At 45.3% G+C, this 19890-nt stretch overlaps 1 protein-coding gene across 2 annotated transcripts in view; it reads left to right on the forward strand.

Annotated features, from left to right (window-relative positions):
- Window positions 1–15458, forward strand: part of cd40lg (CD40 ligand) — a 20482-nt gene extending 5024 nt beyond the window's left edge. Inside the window, exons 4-5 of one of the 2 annotated variants that reach the window (XM_087991841.1) lie at window positions 2481–2570; window positions 12987–15458. In XM_087991841.1, the coding sequence (XP_087847967.1) occupies window positions 2481–2570; window positions 12987–13396 (500 nt within the window). In that variant the 3' untranslated portion in view covers window positions 13397–15458. Of the gene's footprint in view, window positions 1–2480; window positions 2571–12983 lie in introns of both variants that reach the window. The other variant, XM_043705211.2, reaches the window with a different exon arrangement.
- The last annotated feature ends 4432 nt before the right edge of the window (window positions 15459–19890 follow it).

Consider the following 19890-nt stretch of genomic DNA (forward strand, 5'->3'; position numbering starts at 1 on the left):
GTGGCTCTGGGTGTAATCTAACTGACCACCTTATTCAGACAGTGGGCATCGGTGTGAAGTCACATACAATTTAGAACCTGCTAAGTGCAGCAAATATCCTTTAGCTCATTCCAACACATTGATGAAGAGTTTGTGTGAAATGGCAGCTCTATTTTTTAATTGCCTTACTTTAACTGAATTTAAAATCCCCATCAGCCAATGGGACGAGTTGGACTGCTTGATGAGAGGAGCCAAGTCACAACTGTCCTTTTAGAAACATCAGTGCTGTTTTCAAAAGCCTGACTAACTGATTGCAGGAGAGAATTGTTTCCTAAATCAATCACCAGTGAAATGTAAGGCAGAGAGTGGCTGCTTCAGGTGGGGTTTAGAAACTTTCTTTGATCTTGTGGATAAATTAGTTACAGTTAGAGAGCCAAGTCACTGCACATTGCAAACTATTGCCACTTCACCTACTGAGAACTTCAAACTAAAGACACAGGTTCAGAAACCAGAAACCCACTGTCAGACAGCCGTATGGTTAATGTGTGATCTGTGCCAAATAGTCAGGATGGCGGGGGGGATGGCCTTCAGATTCAGACCAAAGATAAATGCCTTCTCTTCACCGATGGAGTCCACATTGATGGTGTATTTGATATTGATGTGTCCACGGGATATGGGCAGCCTTGCCAAGACAGTATTTAGTACCTCTTCCCTGGCTCTCCGTAATACAACAGTAACATCCAAAGGTAAATTAGATAAATGTTGAAGAAAAGGAATTCTTTCTCGGGCTAACAGGGAAGGTAAGGGAGTTGGAGTTAATTGTATTTTTAAAGAGCCTTTTTCTGTTATACACGATTCTGTTTCATTGGTAAATTGAATGACATTGGTCTGATTTTTTTTTATTTCTTATGCCTATGCCTGGACACTTTCACTCCCCAAAATGTTTGTTGCAGCTCTGTGTCCTTTAGTTGCCTGAGCCCTGTCCACAGTATCACCTTCCCAAATGCCACAGAGTCACGTGAAGGAAGATAATTGTTGACTCACCAGTCATTTCCCAGCCCTCAGTATGAGGTACTTTCCTGAATTAGCAATATATCACATAAAGAGCTGGCAATATCCTGGCAACATATCACATGTAGGGCAGAAACCCATTGCAATGTTGGTAGATGCTAAGATCTGATCTCTTACCTTGCAGAACATTGACTTGTTGTTGTTTGAGCACACAATGTAGTATGATATGTTGCTTCCAACCTCCTTCCAATGTCCCCTTTCATTGATTTTTTTCAGCCCTCTGAAGCGTAACCCACCCAGACCCATTCCCCAAACCCATTGTTCCACATTTACCCCTGACTAATGCACCTCCCCTGAATACTGGGGGCAGTTTAACTTGTGGCAACATTTCAGTGCAGCAGAACTTTGCTTTAATGGTGAGCACTGGAAGTGACATCTTATCCACATTGATGTCTGCAGATTTGGTTCAGTTTGTGAGCACCCACTCAGGTCAGTGAAAGTAAGGGTTCAAGTCCCACTCTCTGATTTAAACAGAAGATGGTGATTGACACTGCAGTGAGGGGTTATGTACATCTCCTCCCTCTCAGCTAGAAACTCCTTCAGACAAGCAAGCCAGGCATCCTGCTCTATAGTAATCAGTAATTAACATTGTTAATGCACTTTATCTGGTCGCTACCACAGTGTTGTTGGTGGGAGCTTGCTGTGCTTCCTACATTATAACAATATCTACACTTTAAAAAGTACTTTATGTTTTAAAAAATTCACTCGTGGGACATGACCATCACAGGCTGAGCCAGTATTTATTGCCTGTCCCTAGTTGCCACTTGAGAAGGTGGGGGTGAGCTGCCTTCTTGAACCGCTGCAGTCCATGTGCTGTGGGGTTGACCCACAATGTCCCTTAGGGAGGGAATTCCAGAATTTTGACCCAGCAACAGTGAAGGAATGGCGATATATTTCCAAGTCAGGATGGTGAGTGGTTTGGAAGGGAACTTGCAGGGGGTGGTGTTCCAATGTATGTGCTGTCCCTGTCCTTCGAGATGGAAGTGGTCATGGGTTTGGAAGGTACTGACAGAGACTTTGAGATAAGTCTTTGTCAAGTCATAACCCACAGCAATCAAAACAGGTTTCTTTTTCTTTATGATGCCCAAGGATAACAATGAGTTATTCAAGTGGCACAGTCTAATTATGGTTACCATCTCATGCTATGCAACCAGTAATCCAAAAACGCCAGCCAATAGTTCTCTTGTTATTTGCCTTGTGATATTTGTGAATTGTGTGTGTGTGTGGTACAAGGGTGACAGGGTGGAGAGGGAAGGTGGAGGGACAGTGTTCCAAAACAGTGTAGTGGAGGGGAGGAGGTGGGTGGTGGGGTATGGGGCGTGGAGGCTGTTGTATGGGGATGGGGAGTGGGGTGTGGGGTGGAGGGGTGGTTGATGTTGAACGGATGACGGTATTTCTTGTGTCTGATTCGGTTTAATCTTGATTTTCAGGGAGCCATCCTGGTCCAACTATCAGCAGCATCAGACCTGAACAGACAGCAGCTCATCTCATTGCCACCGCTCCATCCCACCACAGAGCAGGTACCAGTGCACAGCTTCACTCAAATCTTCCTCTTCCAGCTGTAACCTCACTGTAAAAAATGTCACATTTGCATGAGAAATACTGAGCTAGATGTGGATAAACATAGAACACAGAACAGCACAGTACAGGGCCTTCAGCCCACGATGTTGTGCTGAGCATTTATCTTAATCTGAGATCAACCTAACCTACACACCCCTCAATTTACTGCCGTCCATGTGCTTGTCCAGCTGTCGCTTAAATCTCCCTGACGTCTCTGACCACTGCTGGCAGTGCATTCCATGCACCCACCACACTCTGCGTAAAGAACCTACCTCTGGAATCTCCCCTGTACGTTCCTCCAATCATCTTAAAATTCTGACCTTTTGTGACCACCATTCTCCCCTGGGGAAAGGTCTCTGGCTATCTATTCTATTTCTGCCTCTCATTACCTTGTACACCTCTATCAAGTCACCTCTCTTCCTCCTCCTTCTCCAGTGTGAAAAGCCCTAGCTCACTCGACCTCTCTTCATAAGACACGCCCTCCAATCCAGGCAGCATCCTGGTAAATCTCCTCTGCACCCTCTCTAAAGCGTCGACCAGAACTGGACACAATATTGCAAGCGTGGTCTTACCAGCATTTTATAGAGCTGCAACAAAACCTTGTGGCTCTTAAACTCTGCCCCCCTGTTAATGAAAGCCAAAACCCCATATGCTGCCTTAACGCTTTCAACTTGTGTGGCAACTTTGAGGGATCTATGTACATGGACCCTAAGATCTCCCTGTTCCTCCACTCTGCCAAGAATCCTGTCTTTATTCAGCATTCAAACTCAACTTTCCAAAATGCAGCACTTTGCATTTATCCAGGTTGAACTCCATCTGCCACTTCTCAGCCCAGTTCCGTATCCTGTCAATGCCTGCAACAGCCCTCGACACTATCTATAACACCACCGACCTTTGTGTCATCGGCAAAATTACTAACCCACCCTTCCACTTCTTCATCCAAGCCATTTATAAAAACTACAAACAGCAGATGGCCAAGAACAGATCCCTGCAGGACACCACTGGTCACCGACCTCCAGGTGGAATGCTTTCCATCCACTACCACTTGCTGTCTTCTTTCGGCCAGCTAATTCTGCATCCAGACAGCCAAATTTTCCTGTATCCCATACCTCCTAACTTTTGAAATGATCCTATCATGGAGAATCTAATCAGATGTCTTACTGAAATCCATATACACCACATCTACTGCTCGATCTTCATCAACATCTCTCGTCACATCCTCAAAGAACTCAATTAGACTTGTCATCCATGACCTGCCCCTCACAAAGCCATGCTGACTATCTTTAATCAAACAATGTTTTCCAAGTAGTCATAAATCCTACCTCTCAGAATCCTTCCCAGTACCTTGCTCACCACAGATGTAAGACTGACTAGTCAGTAATTCCCAGTGATTTCCCTGTTCCCTTTCTTGAACAGAGGAACAACATTCACCTCCCTCCAGTCTTCTGGTATTACCCCTGTGGAGAGTGAGGTTGCAAAGATCATCACCGAGGTGCAGCAATCCCATTCCTCGCTTCCCGTAGTAACCTTGGATATATCTGGTCTGGCCCTGGGGACTTATCTATCTTGATGCTTCCCAGAATTTCCAGCATATCCACTTTCTTAATATCAACTTGTTCAAGCCTATTTACCTGGTCCTCAGTGTTCTATCAACAAGTTCCCTCCGCTTCCCCTGATCGGCCCTACCCTCTCTGATCGTTCTCTTATTCCTCACATACATGCAGAACATCTTTGGGTTTTCCTAATCCTTTGTGCTAAGGCTTTTTCGTGCCCCCTACTAGCTCTCCTCAGGCCATTTTTGAGATCTTGCCTTGCTACCCTGTAATCCTCTAAAGCTGTACCAGATCCTTCTGCAACCTTAAGTAAGCTTCCTCCTTCCTTTTGATGAGAAACTCCTTTTCTCCTGTCCTCCAAGGCTCCTTCACCTTACCATTCCTTGCCTGTCTATGGGACAAAGTTATCCAACACTCTGAACAAGTGCTCCTTAAACAGCCTCCACATTTCTGCTGTGCCTTTCCCGTAGAACAATTATTCCCAATATATCCACATCTCCTGTCAAATAACAGTATAGTTTCCCCTCCCCAGTTAAATACCTTTCCCATACTGTCTGTTCCTATCCCCCTCCATGGCTATGGTAAAGATGAGACAGTTATGGTCACTGTCATAGAAATGTTCTCCCACTGAGAGATCTGACACCTGGTTTGGTTCATTGCCTAGCACCAAATTCTATATGGCCTCCCTCCTAGTCGGTGTATCTACATACTGAGTCAGGAATCCTTCCTGGACACACCTGACAAAATCGGCTCCGTCGGGAGTAAGGAGGTTCCAATCAATATTGGGGAAGTTGATGTCGCCCATAACAACAACTCTGTTCCATCTGCACCTTGGGAGGGTGAGGGTTTGGGTGTCCTATAGAAAACACCCAATAAATTGGCTGCTCCTTTCCTGTTACTGATTTCCACCCATACTGACTCAGTCAACAAATCCTTCTCAACAACCACCTTTTCTGCAGCTGTGATGCACTCTCTAATTAATAATGCTACTCCCCCTCCTCTTTTACCCCCCTCCCTTTTTAAAAGATCTAAACCCTGTAACATCCAGCAACTGGTACTGATCCATGCTCTAAGTTCATCACTCTTATTCCTGACACTCCCTGCATTAAAGCAGACACACTTTAACCCATCCCTTTGCCCCATCAACTGTGTGTCCTCCTGATAGACGCTCTGCATTCTATTTCTGTCTGTTACTACCCTCTCCTCTGATTTGTAGCTCTGGTTCCCAACTGCCTGCCAAACTAGTTTAACCCCTCCAAAGTGCTCTGGAAAATCTCCCTCCCAGGACGTTGGTGCCTCTCCAGTTTAAATGCAACCCACCCTTTCTGTCTGGGTCCCACCTTCCCCAGAAGGTATCCCAATGATCCACGTGTTTGAAGCTCTCCCTCCTGCACCAGCCCTGTAGCCATGTGTTTAGCTGCACTGGCTCCCTGTTCCTCCCCTCACTAGTACGTGACACTGGTAGTAACCCTGAGATTAATATTCTGCGCGCCCTGCTTTTTAGCTTCCAACCTAACTCCCTGAAACCACATTCCTGATCCTCATCCTTTTTTCTGGCTCTGCCATTGATGTCAACGTGCACCACGACGTCTGGCTGCTCACCCTCCCCCTTCAGAATCCTGTAGACTCGATCAGAGACATCCTAGACCCTGGCACCTGGGAGGCAACATATTATCTGGGAGTCTTGTTTGTGACCACCGAATCTCCTGTCTGTTCCTCTAACCATTGAACCTCCTCTCACTATCAGTCTCCTATTCTCCCCCCTTCCTTTCTGAGCCACAGCGCCAAGCTCAGTGCCAGAGACCTGGTCACTATTTGTTTTCCCCAGTAGACTGTCCCCCCTCAACAGTATCCAACACAGTATAAATATTATTGAGGGGAATGGCCACAGGGGATCCCTGCACTATCTGCCGGTTCCCTTTCCATCCCCTGACTGTAACCCATCTGCCTTTTTCTTGTACCTGAGGTGTAACTACCTCTCTGTAACTCCTCTCAATAACCCCCTCTGCCTCCTGAATGATCTATAGTTCATCCAGCCTCAGCTCCAGTTCCCTAACACAATTTCCAAGGAGCTGGAGTTGGGTGCACTTCCCGCAGATGAAGTCAGTGGGACACTAGTGGGGACCCTTACCTCCCACATCCTACATCCATTCCCACTGTTCGGAATTCCCAAAGAGACTATTGGATAAAAAAATGAATGACCTTACCGAATCGGCGCACAGAACCTCTTTTTATTGGTTAGAGGAGAAGGATGGGTGGGAGACATGACCGAAGTAGTGTTTCAGGTAAACCAACCGTCCAAATATATGACCTGCCTTACTCAGGAGTCCCGTGTGCATCCTGCTCAGCGTGTGCTCCATCTGATCACAAGGCAAGCTTTTAAAGGATTAATGTACCTTCCCGTCAGCATCCCCCCAGTCCTCACTCTCCCTCCTGCAACATCAATGAGAAAGGTTGTTGGGAATGCCATGTCAGTGTATGGTTATTGCTGTTGTACTTGAAGCAGGTCCCCTGCCTCCTTCTTCCCCAGTTGTTGGTGGGAGTGAGGTGGTGCTATAGTTGGCGTGGGTCACTCCCTCCTTACCATTCTGTGATGTGGAAGTTCACTCCCTGGTGGGGATCTTTAACACCGGGGATCAACTGTGTTCACTGGAGACAGGACAAGATCATGTTTCCTAAGGCTCAGTGCTGTGGTCATAACCTGAAATGATCTGGGAAGATTGGGTAAAACTCCAAAACTTTCTCATGATACCAAACCAGGAGGAGTGCTGAATAGTGACACTGATTTGAAAAGTCCGCAATAAGTCCTAGGGAGGTTACCAGGGTGGTCAGAAAACTGGCAGGTTGAGTTTATTACAGAGAAATGTGAGAAGATGCAGTTTGATCAGAGGAATAGGGAGAGGCAATATAGACTTAATAACCTCATTTTAAACAGTGTGCAGGAACAAAGGGACCTGGGTGAAAGAAGGAATTATTGAGAGTGTTTTTGATAAAATATGTAGGATCTTCAGTTTCAGAAATAAAGGTGTTGATAAAGCTGAGAAGTAATGTTGAATTGTATAAATCTCTGGTTAGGTCACAACTGGGGTATGACAGTCAGTTCTAGTCAGTGACGATAGGAATGGCCTTGAGAAGTTAACCAGATCAGTTCTCTGCAGGAGAGATGTAGTGACGAGGGGTTGGGGGATTGGGGGTGGATAAACTGGAGCTGTCGTATTTGGAGCTAAGGAGATTGAGGGAGGTTTGACGGGGAAGGAGAGAAGGACAGGCTTGTAGAAGTAAGACAAAGAAAAGCTCTTCCCGTGACTGATGGAGGAAAGACAACAGGGGAGAGTTTTCCAGTGTAATGGGTCCCGTAATGGGTCCTGTAATGGGTCCTGTCTCTGTCCTGTAATGGGTCCTGTCTCTGTCCTGTAATGGGTCCTGTCTCTGTGCTGTAATGGGTCCTGTAATGGGTCCTATCTCTGTCCTGTAATGGGTCCTGTAATGGGTCCTGTCTCTGTCCTGTAATGGGTCCTGTAATGGATCCTGTAATGGGCCCTGTCTATGTCCTGTAATGGGTCCTGTAATGGGTCCTGTAATGGGTCCTGTCTCTGCCCTGTTATGGGTCCTGTAATGGGTCCTGTAATGGGTCCTGTCTCTGTCCTGTAATGGGTCCTGTCTCTGTCCTGTAATGGGTCCTGAAATGGGTCCTGTAATGGGTCCTGTCTCTGTCCTGTAATGGGTCCTGTAATGGGTCCTGTAATGGGTCTTGTCTCTGCCCTGTAGTGAAAAGCTCTAGATTAGAGTGCCACCCCAGGATTTGACGGCCAAGGAAGGTGTGATCTGAACACAGCTAAATGCTTTGATTACTGACAAGCAAACACCAACAACAAGCTGTGCGAGAGACTCCTGGCCAGCCACATGAGGGAGAGAAGATTGTTAGCTCGAGCTCACAGTCTACAGTTCCAGGCTACAAAGTACAAGGTATTAGTAACTCAGCCCCCTCCCAGTGTGATCTGGACACACCACTACAACGAGGAAGGGAATTGATTTAGATGCAGGGCAACAGGAGAATTGTGAGGGAGAGTGTTCTTCTTACACAGTGAGTGATAACAGCTGCATGGGGTTAGTACCAGACACGATCAATAATGTGGGAAGAAAATCAGATAAAGATGTGAGTGAAGTAGGTCAGTGGTGAGTGAGCAGAGGTGTGGTGCTGCCTGGATTTCTTCATGAGGAGGCAATGCAGACTTCAAAAGAGAAAATGCTGGAAAATCTCAGCAGGTCTGGCAGCATCTGTAAGGGGAGAAAAGAGCTGAGGTTTAGAGTCTAACTGACCCTTTGTCAAAGCTGCAGACTTGATGGGCTGATTGGCTGTCTTGTTACATAAATGATGTCAGATTCTAGGAGGAGTCTCGGACCCAAGGAGTGACACCCCAAATTCTGACTTATACCCATTTCTGCAATCTGAGGCCAGTCATTCTCTGATTCGGACACAAAAGCATTCAAAGGCACGACCGTCAGTGAATCCCTCACCATCTACAACAGTTCAACAGCATCTTCACCAGACTAGCCATGTAGTGGCTACAAAAGCAGGTCAGAGACTAGGAATCCTGGAACAGGTAACTCCCCTCCTTGACTCCCCAAAGCCTGTCCCACCATCTACAAGGCACAAGTCAGGAGTGTGATGGAATACTCCCCACTTGCCCTGGATGGGGGCAGCTCCAACAATACTCAAGAAGCTTGACACCATCCAGGACAAAGCAGCCGCTTGATTGGCATCACATCCACAAACATCCCCTCCCTCAGTCACCGACACTCAGTAGCAGCAGTGTGTACCATCTACAAGATACACTGCAGAGATTCACCAAAGCGACTTCAATAACACCTTCCAAACCCACGCCCACTTCCATCTGGAAGGACAAGGGCAGTAGATACATGGGAACACCACCCCCTGCAAGTTCCCCTCCAAACCAATCACCACCCCGATTTGGAAATATATCGCCGTCCCTTCACTGTTACTGGGTCAGAATCCTGGAATTCCCTCCCTAAGGGACATTGTGGGTCTACCTACAGCACATGGACAGCAGTGGTTCAAGAAGGCAGCTCACCCCCACCTTCTCAAGGGGCAACTAGGGACGGGTAATAAATACTGCCCTAGCCAGGGACACTCACAACAATTGAAAACATTGAAAGAGCATGACTAGGAGGAGGGGGGGCGGTGTTAGGAAATTACCCCAAGATGTGAAATTCCTCCCAGGTCCACCCCCAGCGTCCCTGCATGGTAAATGCCCCTGCTCACCAACTCCCAGAACATAGGCAGAGCCCAGTCCATATGGGATAGGTCAGTTAAAACTTAAGTTATAAAAAAATGCAGAATAAAGTCATTGGACACAACTTGTCAGGACTGAAGGAAACACACAGGTTATTGTGGTGTTCACAGGCAGTGGTCAGTGTTATACTTCTGACTGGGTGATAAGGTGTGTGAGATTGTTCTCCAGTGATTACACGATGCGCTTTAACCTGGGGGCAAAACCTGAGCACAGTTTACTGTATGAGTGTGACCTTTTACATTTCACAGCCCAGCCCCTTGAGGGTTCTGAGTCAGAACATCAATCCCTAAATGACCAACAGTTTGGTTCTGAAGCCTGTGCCTATTTACAGCTCGAAACTGAGCTTCACCGCATAGTTTCCGCCCAGTGCAACTACGCTGCATAGAGTCAGAGAGGCCGACAGCACAGAACCAGGCCCTTCAGCCCATCACATCCATACTGGTCTAAAACAAGCAGTTCACTGTTCTCATCCCATCCTCCAGCACCAGCCCATAGCCATTAAAATGTACTGCTTGAAAGCTGGAGAGAGAGTTCATTTCCATTGGCTTTCTGGCCCTCACATTGCAAGTTGATGAGATCTCAATGGAAATCAGAAACTGATGTCTGTCTCACTACATTCCTGTAGCAACACCTGATCTGTTTGTCCAATGTCTCCCTCCACTCCCCATTCACCCACCTGGCTCTATCCAAACCCTCCTCCATATCCTGAGGAAGGGCTAATGCCCGAAACGTCGATTCTCCTGTTCCCTGGATGCTGCCTGACCTGCTGCGCTTTTCCAGCAACACATTTCCATCTCCTCCATATCCAGATCATTAAAAAGCAAAGAACTGATTGAGTTACCAGTGATAGTGTCAGTGGTTTTCAGGGTAAACTACAACACAGGACACACGCTCAGATCCCAACACAAGCTGAACCCTAAACAAAAGGCAGATAGAAGTCTCCAAAAGGCAAAACCAGCTGTTCCTGAGAAATGTGTGACGAATTGTCAGTTTACAGTCAGTGTCCTGAAGTTATCAGTCTAGGAGTTATGGGACCAGTGGATTTCTCCTGCTCCTTCAGATGGATAACAAGGCCACAGCGTTGATTGGGTGCTGAGTGAACCAATCCAGCCAGGGCAGATATGGATCTCTCTTGCATTAGCTCAATATAAGAAGAACAGGAAAAGCACTGAGGATATGATAGGCCACACAGCAAAGTCAGCAGCAGCAGATTCCAGGTGAAGATTGCATTAGGTTTAACAATTAAAAAACAGAGAAAGTACAGGAGAAACTCAGCAGGTCTGGCAGCATCAGTGACTAGAGCAACATAGTTAACATTTGGAGTCCAATAGAGTCATAGAGATGTACAGCACAGAAACAGACCCTTCGGTCCAACCCGTCCATGCCGACCAGATATCCCAACCCAACCTAGTCCCACCTGCCAGCACCCGGCCCATATCCCTCCAAACCCTTCCTACTCATATACCCATCTAAATGCCTTTCAAATATTGCAATTGTACCAGCCTCCACCACTTCCTCTGGCAGCTCATTCCATACATGTACCACTCTCTGTGTGAAAAAGTTGTCCCTTAGGTCTCTTTTATATCTTTCCCCTCTCACCCTAAACCTATGCCCTCTAGTTCTGGACTCCCCCACCCCAGGGAAAAGACCTTGTCTATTTATCCTTTCCATGCCCCTCATGATTTTATAAACCTCTGTAAGGTCACCCCTCAGCCTCCAACACGCCAGGGAAAACAGCCCCAGCCTGTTCAGCCTCTCCCTGTAGCTCAAATCCTCCAACCCTGGCAACATCCTTGTAAATCTTTTCTGAATCATTTCAAGTTTCACAACATCTTTCTGATAGAAAGGAGACCAGAATTGCACACAATATTCCAACAGTGGCCTAACCAATGTCCTGTACAGCCGCAACACGACCTCCCAACTCCTGTACTCAATACTCTGACCAATAAAGGAAAGCATACCAAACACCTTCTTCACTATCCTATCTACCTGCGACTCCACTTTCAAGGAGCTATGAACCTGCACTCCAAGGTCTCTTTGTTCAGCAACACTCCCCAGGACCTTACCATTAAGTGTATAAGTCCTGCTAAGATTTGCTTTCCCAAAATGCAGCACCTCGCATTTATCTGAATTAAACTCCATCTGCCACTTCTCAGCCCATTGGCACATCTGATCCAGATCCTGTTGTAATCTGAGGTAACCCTCTTCGCTGTCCACTACACCTCCAATTTTAGTGTCATCTGCAAACTTACTAACTGCACCTCTTATGCTCGCATCCAAATCATTTATGTAAATGACAAAATGTAGAGGACCCAGCACCGATCCTTGTGGCACTCCACTGGTCACAGGCCTCCAATCTGAAAAACAACCTTCCACCACCACCCTCTGTCTTCTACCTTTGAACCAGTTCTGTATCCAAATGGCTAGTTCTCCCTGTATTCCATGAGATCTAACCTTGCTCACCAGTCTCCCATGGGGAACCCTGTCGAACTATGAGTCTTCATTTCAGGTTGAAAACGTTAACTCTGCCCACTCTCTCCACTGAGATTTTCCAGTACTTTGTCTTTAATTCAGGTTTCCTGCATTTCTGTTATTTGATTTTATTTGAAGTTGACAGTGAAGCCCCCAAATCCCAATGGGCCAATGACATTGTCAAGGTTCATTCATGAGGACAGCTCTCATCTCTCTGAGGAGGTCAAGAGTCTGTCACCAACACTTGGGAGCAGTACCTTCACATGGAACATCAACATGTTTGGGTCAGTTTGTACAGAGTCTCCAAAACGTGTGTGCTTCATTCCAGCCTCCCTTACAATATCGGCAGATTTTGCAGTCTTGCAGTGATGATACAGTGATGCGTGAGTCAGCGATAAGGTGCTGCACATTGTTTGAAGCATTTACACTCTTCACATGAACATAAAATAACCCAACACTGTCTGTGCAGCAAGTCAGTTTTTCTAGTCTCCTAACAATCATGTTTCCTGGAATAAACGCTGCCAGATGGATCAACTGATCATTATATCTGCGGTGGAATCTTGCTGTCTGTTATTTGCTAATGTGATGTAATTCAAAAATAATTCATTGGCGAAGAAACATTCCGTGATATCCTGAGGATGAGCATCAGCATCATTCCAATTCCATTTTAGAAGAGATAGACTCACAAGGATTCAAATGATGAAACTTTGAACTCTGTTGTGATGTCTCTTATGTGACTAGACAATATGCTAAAGGACTGAAGGAGAATTAACTAATTCTGTTCTGGTGACTCTAGACGGTGAAAGCTTGGTCTAATTCACTTCTGGTTCAGTCAACATTGAACAGCTTGGGAAAGAGACAGTCTGATTAGAATCTAGACAATTCTAAAATAAGTGTAGTGTTTGGGTTCTCATTATTGTTTTCCAACCACTAGCCTACATTAATTAGAATTTGTTGCATGGTTTTGATGTTGAAGTTGTACAACCATTCAAACGAGACTTTTACACTAATAATTTATTTGCTGTTCTTTTAGTAGACACCAACTTTCCCAAAGACAAAGGCAAGCCAATAAAGCAATGGATGGCTAAAGGCTTCCCAGCATTTACACACAATATAAACTATACTAGTGGGAAGCTTGTTATCACTGAGCCTGGATTTTATTACGTTTACTGTCAGGTTAGTTTTCGACTGTCCAGTAACAAGACTGTCAACGCATCCAACGCCCCGTTTCTTCAATACATCTATTTGCAAAGAACAAAGAACCAAGTCACGCTCCTCATGAAGGCATCGAAAACACCAGTTGATAAAAAGCAAGCTGCTAGTTTCAACTCAGTCAATCAAGGGGGTGTGTTCCAACTGAAATCAGGAGATAAACTGTTTGTGAGTGTGACTGACCCCGAATTGCTCAGTTATGATGCCACTTACTTTGGTATCTTTCAGCTTTAAGTCTTTCTGTTAAAACGTGACATAAAGTCTGCCATCAGGTAGAAAGACTCAGGTGTTTTGCCACTGGCTCAGTGTTTCGAACTGCAGAGTATCTCACTGGGAATCAACAAGATCTCTCCCTCCTCTAATTAGCAACAAAATACTTTCCAGCAACAACAACATTTCGACGTTTCAACATTTCTTAATCACTCCTTTACTGGCACTAACCCAAAGTGCCAACGTCCCTTCATATTCCTCATTGGAGCCCAAGAAAAGCACTGCATCCTAAAAACTGTAAGATCGAGAATAACAGAAGGTCAACCTTGCACTCTGCTCCAGTGAATTATCCCCTTCAGTAACACGGTGCAAGAGACTGACAGTGAAATGACTGTTCCTTGCACCAATTACCAATTGCTAGTTGAGGCCTGGTTTTTATCAGATTGATGCTAACTGCAGTCTGCCTTAGTAAAGCCCTACAGTAACAAGGTGACCATGCACATCTCGGGTTGCAATGCCAACTGGAATGAGCTGCTGCAGCCAGTCTCAGAGTGACAGGGAATTCTGCTGGAAATAACCATTACTGACCTTTAAATACCTGGGGTAGTGGGCTGGGGGCCAATGTTAAATGTCGCGAATGAGCAGATTGCTGGGTGGGGACTGTACTTGTTTAACTTATTAGTTTGTGATTAAACTCACAGTCTTTAGTAAGGTCTGTCTTCTGACTGTAGACGATTGTCAAAGTGCATCCTGTCTTGATGCAACAGCATGGAGCTTGTGAACAGAAAACCACAGCCCCACTGCACTCAGGCAATGTTAGTGACAAGTGAGCTTTATCTGTACATGCCCTCATGCCCTTGTCTAAGCAGATCTTAAATTAAACAAACAGTGAACAGGTTAAAAAGAGAGATGAATATTAGTGAGCTCCCACTGCAGGAAAGCTGAGAAGGACTTCTTGTAGCTGAAATGTTCATTTCAAATGTGGGACTATCATCATTCTCGAAAAACTGTACCATATTTGTAATTGTTCACAAATGCATTTGATATCTTATTCCTATCGCACACATAAAGCATCAGATTTGAAAGGGCCAATGAAACGCCTCAGTAACTTCACAGATAAACAGTTTGAAACAAGCTGATTGTATTCCATTGTCCCCTGTGAAGTGGTTTAGTATTCGAAGTGATGTGTCTTTGATAAAGTGGAACTGAACCATAGACACTCAGGAAATGAAGTTTTAAATCTTCTAAATAATGTGTTACCACTTCAGCAGTTCTTGCTAAACAGAATGTTGTTATTGCAGAGTAATTTTCCTCCTAGGTTGCTACTGACTTTATTCTACATCAACAAAATTGACCAAAATTGTGCCATAATAACAAGTTCTGACTGTAGTTTCAGGAGTTTTTTTTTCAGCTACCTATCACAAATCAAACTCTGCGAGTTCTATGTCGGTGTTCTCATGCTCCTATTAAGGAGCACACTCATAGGAAGAAGCATTGGTCGGGTAATACACTTGGAATTAGTTGAAGACCGTGCAGGGTTTTGTTTTTGCACAAGCACTAATTATTCCCGTTCCCCCCTGTCCCTGTAAGAAGTGTGTCACACGGTAATAGCTGGAAGTGTCACTGTGAGCTCCACGTTATCCTGAATGTTCACAAGAATGACATTCCATCTCCATGTGCATTTCAGTGAAAAGACTTTTTTTTTGTATTTAATTTATATTCTGGAACAGGATAATGAAATTGCACTTGTCAAGTTGATAATTACAAAAGCAGGTGAATACCTATTTCTGTCGGTGTCTGTGAGGCTAGTTGTATTTTTTTGAGTGTAACTGGCATTTTGTACAAAACATAAATCTCAAGCTAATACACTCCAAAAAATAATCACTTTAGAAATTGTAGGTTTTACCTGATGTTAATAATATTAAGACTAAGCTATTTATTTGATTGAATTGTCCACAGTTCCTGATTGTTTTACTGTATTTCTTATTTTTTGTGAATATTTATATAAGAAGTTTTTAGAATAAATAAATTCTATAATTTAGATATTTTCATCTAAACTTAGATGCAAATAAAAAAGTTCTTTTTCCTTATAGACAAATGTTGTAGTGATTTTTCCTGTTTTCATGGATCAGAATTTATGATTCTTTGCAGCCGTTTGTACTGTATTTGCTGAGTGGTTAGTAGATTGTTCACTTGCTAATCAGGAAACTGCTGTAGGCGATTATCACAAACACATCACAGAGAACCAGGCTGTTCAGCCCAACACGTCCCCATCAACTCTTTGGTAAAACTAATCCAAGTGATCTGACTCACTCCTTTTTCCATTCCATAGCCAAGATAGATCTCCAATTCCTCTCTGCACGTTCCAGTTGAAATGGCTTCCACTTGCCGCTATGTGCGGCAGCTCAGAGCACTCAGTGGATCATGGTTTTTATTACCTCACCTCTCTTCTTTTTACCAAGTGCCTGTGAGATTGTTCTTCTCTTTAAAGATCCTGTCACTGGGAACAATTCCTCCCCTTTCTATTCAATCAAAACCTTCCATCATTTTGAATTCCTCTATTTTTTTGGACTTTCTCTGTTGCTCAAAGAAACATTAACTCTAAATAAAACATTAACTAACAGGCTCCCACATATGACCCTAGTCCGAAAATATAGATGAGGAAATTGTTTCCATTGACACAAGACCCCATATCTGAGCTCCAGTAAACCCCAGTGCTCACTTATTCCAATGCTGCGAGTTATTAAGATTTTGATTGGCAACAAGAGACAGACAGCAGTTCTGAGTGACCTGGTGGGCTTATGTAAGTGTCTGGGCAGGATGAAATGTATCCCAGGCTGTAGAGTGAGACAAGGGAGGAAATAGTAGGGGTGCTTGCAGTAATGTTTAATTCCTGTCTGGCCACAGGAGAGGTACTGGAGGACAGTCAGTGTGATACTGTTATTCAAGAAGGGAGCAAGGGATAATCCAGGAAACTACAAAGCAATCAGTCTAACCTCTGTGGTGGGGAAACAGTTGGAGACAATTCTAAGCGACAGAATTATTCTGCATTTGGAGAGACAGGGATTCATCAGGAACAGTCAGAATGGTTTCGTTAAGGGAAGGCTGTGTCTGATCGAGTTGATTGAATTTTCCAACGAGGTGATCAGGTCTGTGGGTGGGGGTAATGCTATTGATGTAGTCTACTGGATTTCAGCAAGGCTTTTGATAAGGTCCCGTATGGGAGTCAGATAGCAAAGGTAAGAGCCTGTGGGATCCTTGGAAATTTGACTCCAGAATTGGGTGGTGTGGCAGGAGGCAGAGTGTGATGATTGAGGGGTGTTTTTCCAACTTGAAGTCTGTGACAAGTGGGTTCCTGCAGGAGGCAGTGTTGGGGCCCTTGCTGTTTGGCCCTATCTCCTTTTAATCTGAGCAGACCACTCAGAAGCTCGTGTTTGTCTATGCTAATTTCTTTAATTGTGTCACAGACTCTCTCCCTGCCACTCAGCCAATTATAAATAATTTAGACTTGAATGTTGGAGGTTTATCAGTCAGTTCACAGACAATGTAAAAATTCAGTAAATAGGAGGAGAGCCTTAGTTTACAGAAGGATATAGATAGGCTGGACAAATGTGCTGACCACTGGGAAATGAAATTCGATCCAGCTCACTGCGAGGTGATGCACTTGGGCAGGACCAACAAGGCGCGGGAATACCTGATGAACGGTAGGACCCTGGGAAGCACCAAGGGTCAGAGGGACCTTGGTGTGTTCGTACACTGCTCCCTTAAGGTGGGCAAAGTGGGTAAGAAGGCATATGGGATACTTGTTTAAACTAACCAAGGCATAGTGTTGAAGAGCAGGGGAGGTCATGCTGAAACTGAATGAAATGTTGGTTTAGTCACAGCTGAGTATTGTGTGCAGTTCTGGTATCCCCACTGTAGGAGGGATATGATAACAGTAGAGAGGATGCAGAGGAGATTTACCAGGATGTTCCTAGGCTGGAGAGTGATGAAGGGAGATTGGACAGACTGGGGTTTGAGCAGAGGAGGTTGAGAGGGACATGATTGAGATGTACAAAACTATGATGGACAGACAGGAAGGAACCTTTCGCCAAGATGGAAGGATCAATGACCAGGGGAGGGGCAGATGGTCTAGAGAGGAACAATTTTATCCAGAGGGTGGTGGGAATCTGGAACTCGCTGCCTGTGAGAGTGGGAGAGGCAGAAACCCTCATCACATTGAAGCAAGATTTAGATGTGCACGAGTGATACCACGGTACACAAGACTATGGGCCACATGCTCAATAATGGGATGAGAATAGTCAGCTCAGGGGTTGTGACTGGACCAGCCTTGTTGGGCTGAAGAGCTTTTCTCTCTGATGGTGATTTCTCTGACTCAATGGCAAAGGACTCCCCAACCTTCAGAGCCACTGGGTCAACATTGTGGAACTCCCTCCCTGATGGGGGAGCAGTCTTTGTGACAATTAAAACCCTGACAAACACTCACCGACCGTGGAGTGATGTTTAGTGGAATCTTGGATGACATGAAATCTTGTGAATTAATCTCTCTGGATTTTACTCCCTGTCTCGTTGAAAAATGATACCTGAGCCGGTTTGGCACTCTGTTCCAAGATCATTGCACATCACACACTATCCATCATTTGCCCATCCCTGGGGGATCTGTGTATGTGTGTGAGAGAGAGAGAGAGAGACACCAATATGGTGGGTGGTAGCAGGTTTGAAGTAGATAATCCATAAGCAAGATGAGGTAGGGGACTTTGAGCGATGGGGTGAGGGGGTGATACAGTCAACAGGGGAATGAGACAGGGGAATTTTCCAATCAGAAAAGGATCACAAAATGTTCAAACAGAAAAAAATTCCAACCGTAGTGAGGGGTTAGAGGTTCCCATCCTGAAATGGAACGAGTACTGTGAAGAAGGTATGAAATCTTGTCACTCACTTTCAGTTCCCCCAAGTCTAGAATCTCCCAGGCGTGTACGCACTCAGAGGTCAATGATTCTACTTCCTCCACTCAACCTGTTCTCACCATCGACATGACAATCAGAATTTCCCCACCGTCCCTACAACGGAAAATGCTGAGAGCTGACACGATATGGGGCACAGCCTTTGGAGAATGCAGTCTCATCTTACTTACCCAGTGCAAACAATGAGTGAAAGGAAAAAAATACATCGCAAGAAACTAGACGGGCCTCCGAACTGTGGAAGAAATATGGCTTAAAAATGTGTTGCTGGAAAAGCGCAGCAGGTCAGGCAGCATCGAAGGAGAAGGAGAATCGATGTTTCGGGCATAAGCCCTTCTCCTTCTCCTTTGATGCTGCCTGACCTGCTGCGCTTTTCCAGCAACACATTTTTAAGCTCTGATCCCCAGCATCTGCAGTCCTCACTTTCTCCTGTGGAGGAAATATGCCTGCCAAGTTCCTAATGAGGCCACACCTCTGCCAACCTATCATCTGTATAATAGAGGGAGCCAGGACATTCCAGTTTAACAAAATCCCTGCTATTTCTGAAAGAATTTTGCATTCCTATGGAGTCTTTCCTGATTTCAGGATATTCCATAGTGCTTTATCATTAATGAAGCATTTCTGCTCTAACCAACGCCCCAGCTGGTCAAGAACCTTGCGTTGGCTTATAGCTTTGAAGATGCTCTATCAATGCAAGATATTGTTGTAAAGCTATTTAATTAGTTGTTTGCCTCATTGTTGATTGTGAGATCTTGCTGTGCACGAACGGCCAGTCTCAGTCCCCACTTTCTCACAGTTACTGCAGTTTAAAAAGGCTCATTGGCTGGAAAGCATTTTAGGACATCCTGAGATCCAGAAAGGTGCTACATGAATGCAGTTTGGCCTGTCGCTGGTGAATATAGGCAAACTGTAGTCTCCTGTTGGGCTACAGGCAGCTGTTTCTATTTAGGGCCAAGTAGCTGACCCTGCCAAGGAGCCGAGGAAGGATTTGCAAACTGCAGGAGTTTATTGCGTGGTTAGTAACTTCAGTTGTGGAGGTTTAAGGTTTGCAGCAGCTGATGATAAAGCTGAGCTATAAACATATAACACACCGTGAGTGTGGTGACCACGCAGACAGGGTAAAGGCACTGCGATCAGGCTAAACAAACAGTTCATCAATGCTGTAAAATTTACCAAATGCTGCAGGTCCTTAAACATTCTGATCCTGAGATATTTCCATCTGCAGGAACACCAAAACGATAAATCCCATTGGGAATTCAGGAGAAATTTCCAAACTTCCAATCAACCGACAGGATGTGAGACTGGGGCGGGGGTGCAGGGGGAATGGGGGACTCACTCCCACGGGGAGTGGGGGGAATGGGGGACTCACTCCCACGGGGAGTGGGGGGGCAGGGGGAATGGGGGACTCACTCCCACGGGGAGTGGGGGGGAATGGGGGACTCACTCCCACGGGGAGTGGGGGGGAATGGGGGACTCACTCCCACGGGGAGTGGGGGGGAATGGGGGACTCACTCCCACGGGGAGTGGGGGGGAATGGGGGACTCACTCCCACGGGGA

The sequence above is a fragment of the Chiloscyllium plagiosum genome, unplaced genomic scaffold, assembly GCF_037043375.1.
Source record: "Chiloscyllium plagiosum isolate Xiang-an unplaced genomic scaffold, Cpla_swu_hap1 HiC_scaffold_11, whole genome shotgun sequence".
Taxonomy (NCBI): domain Eukaryota; kingdom Metazoa; phylum Chordata; class Chondrichthyes; order Orectolobiformes; family Hemiscylliidae; genus Chiloscyllium; species Chiloscyllium plagiosum.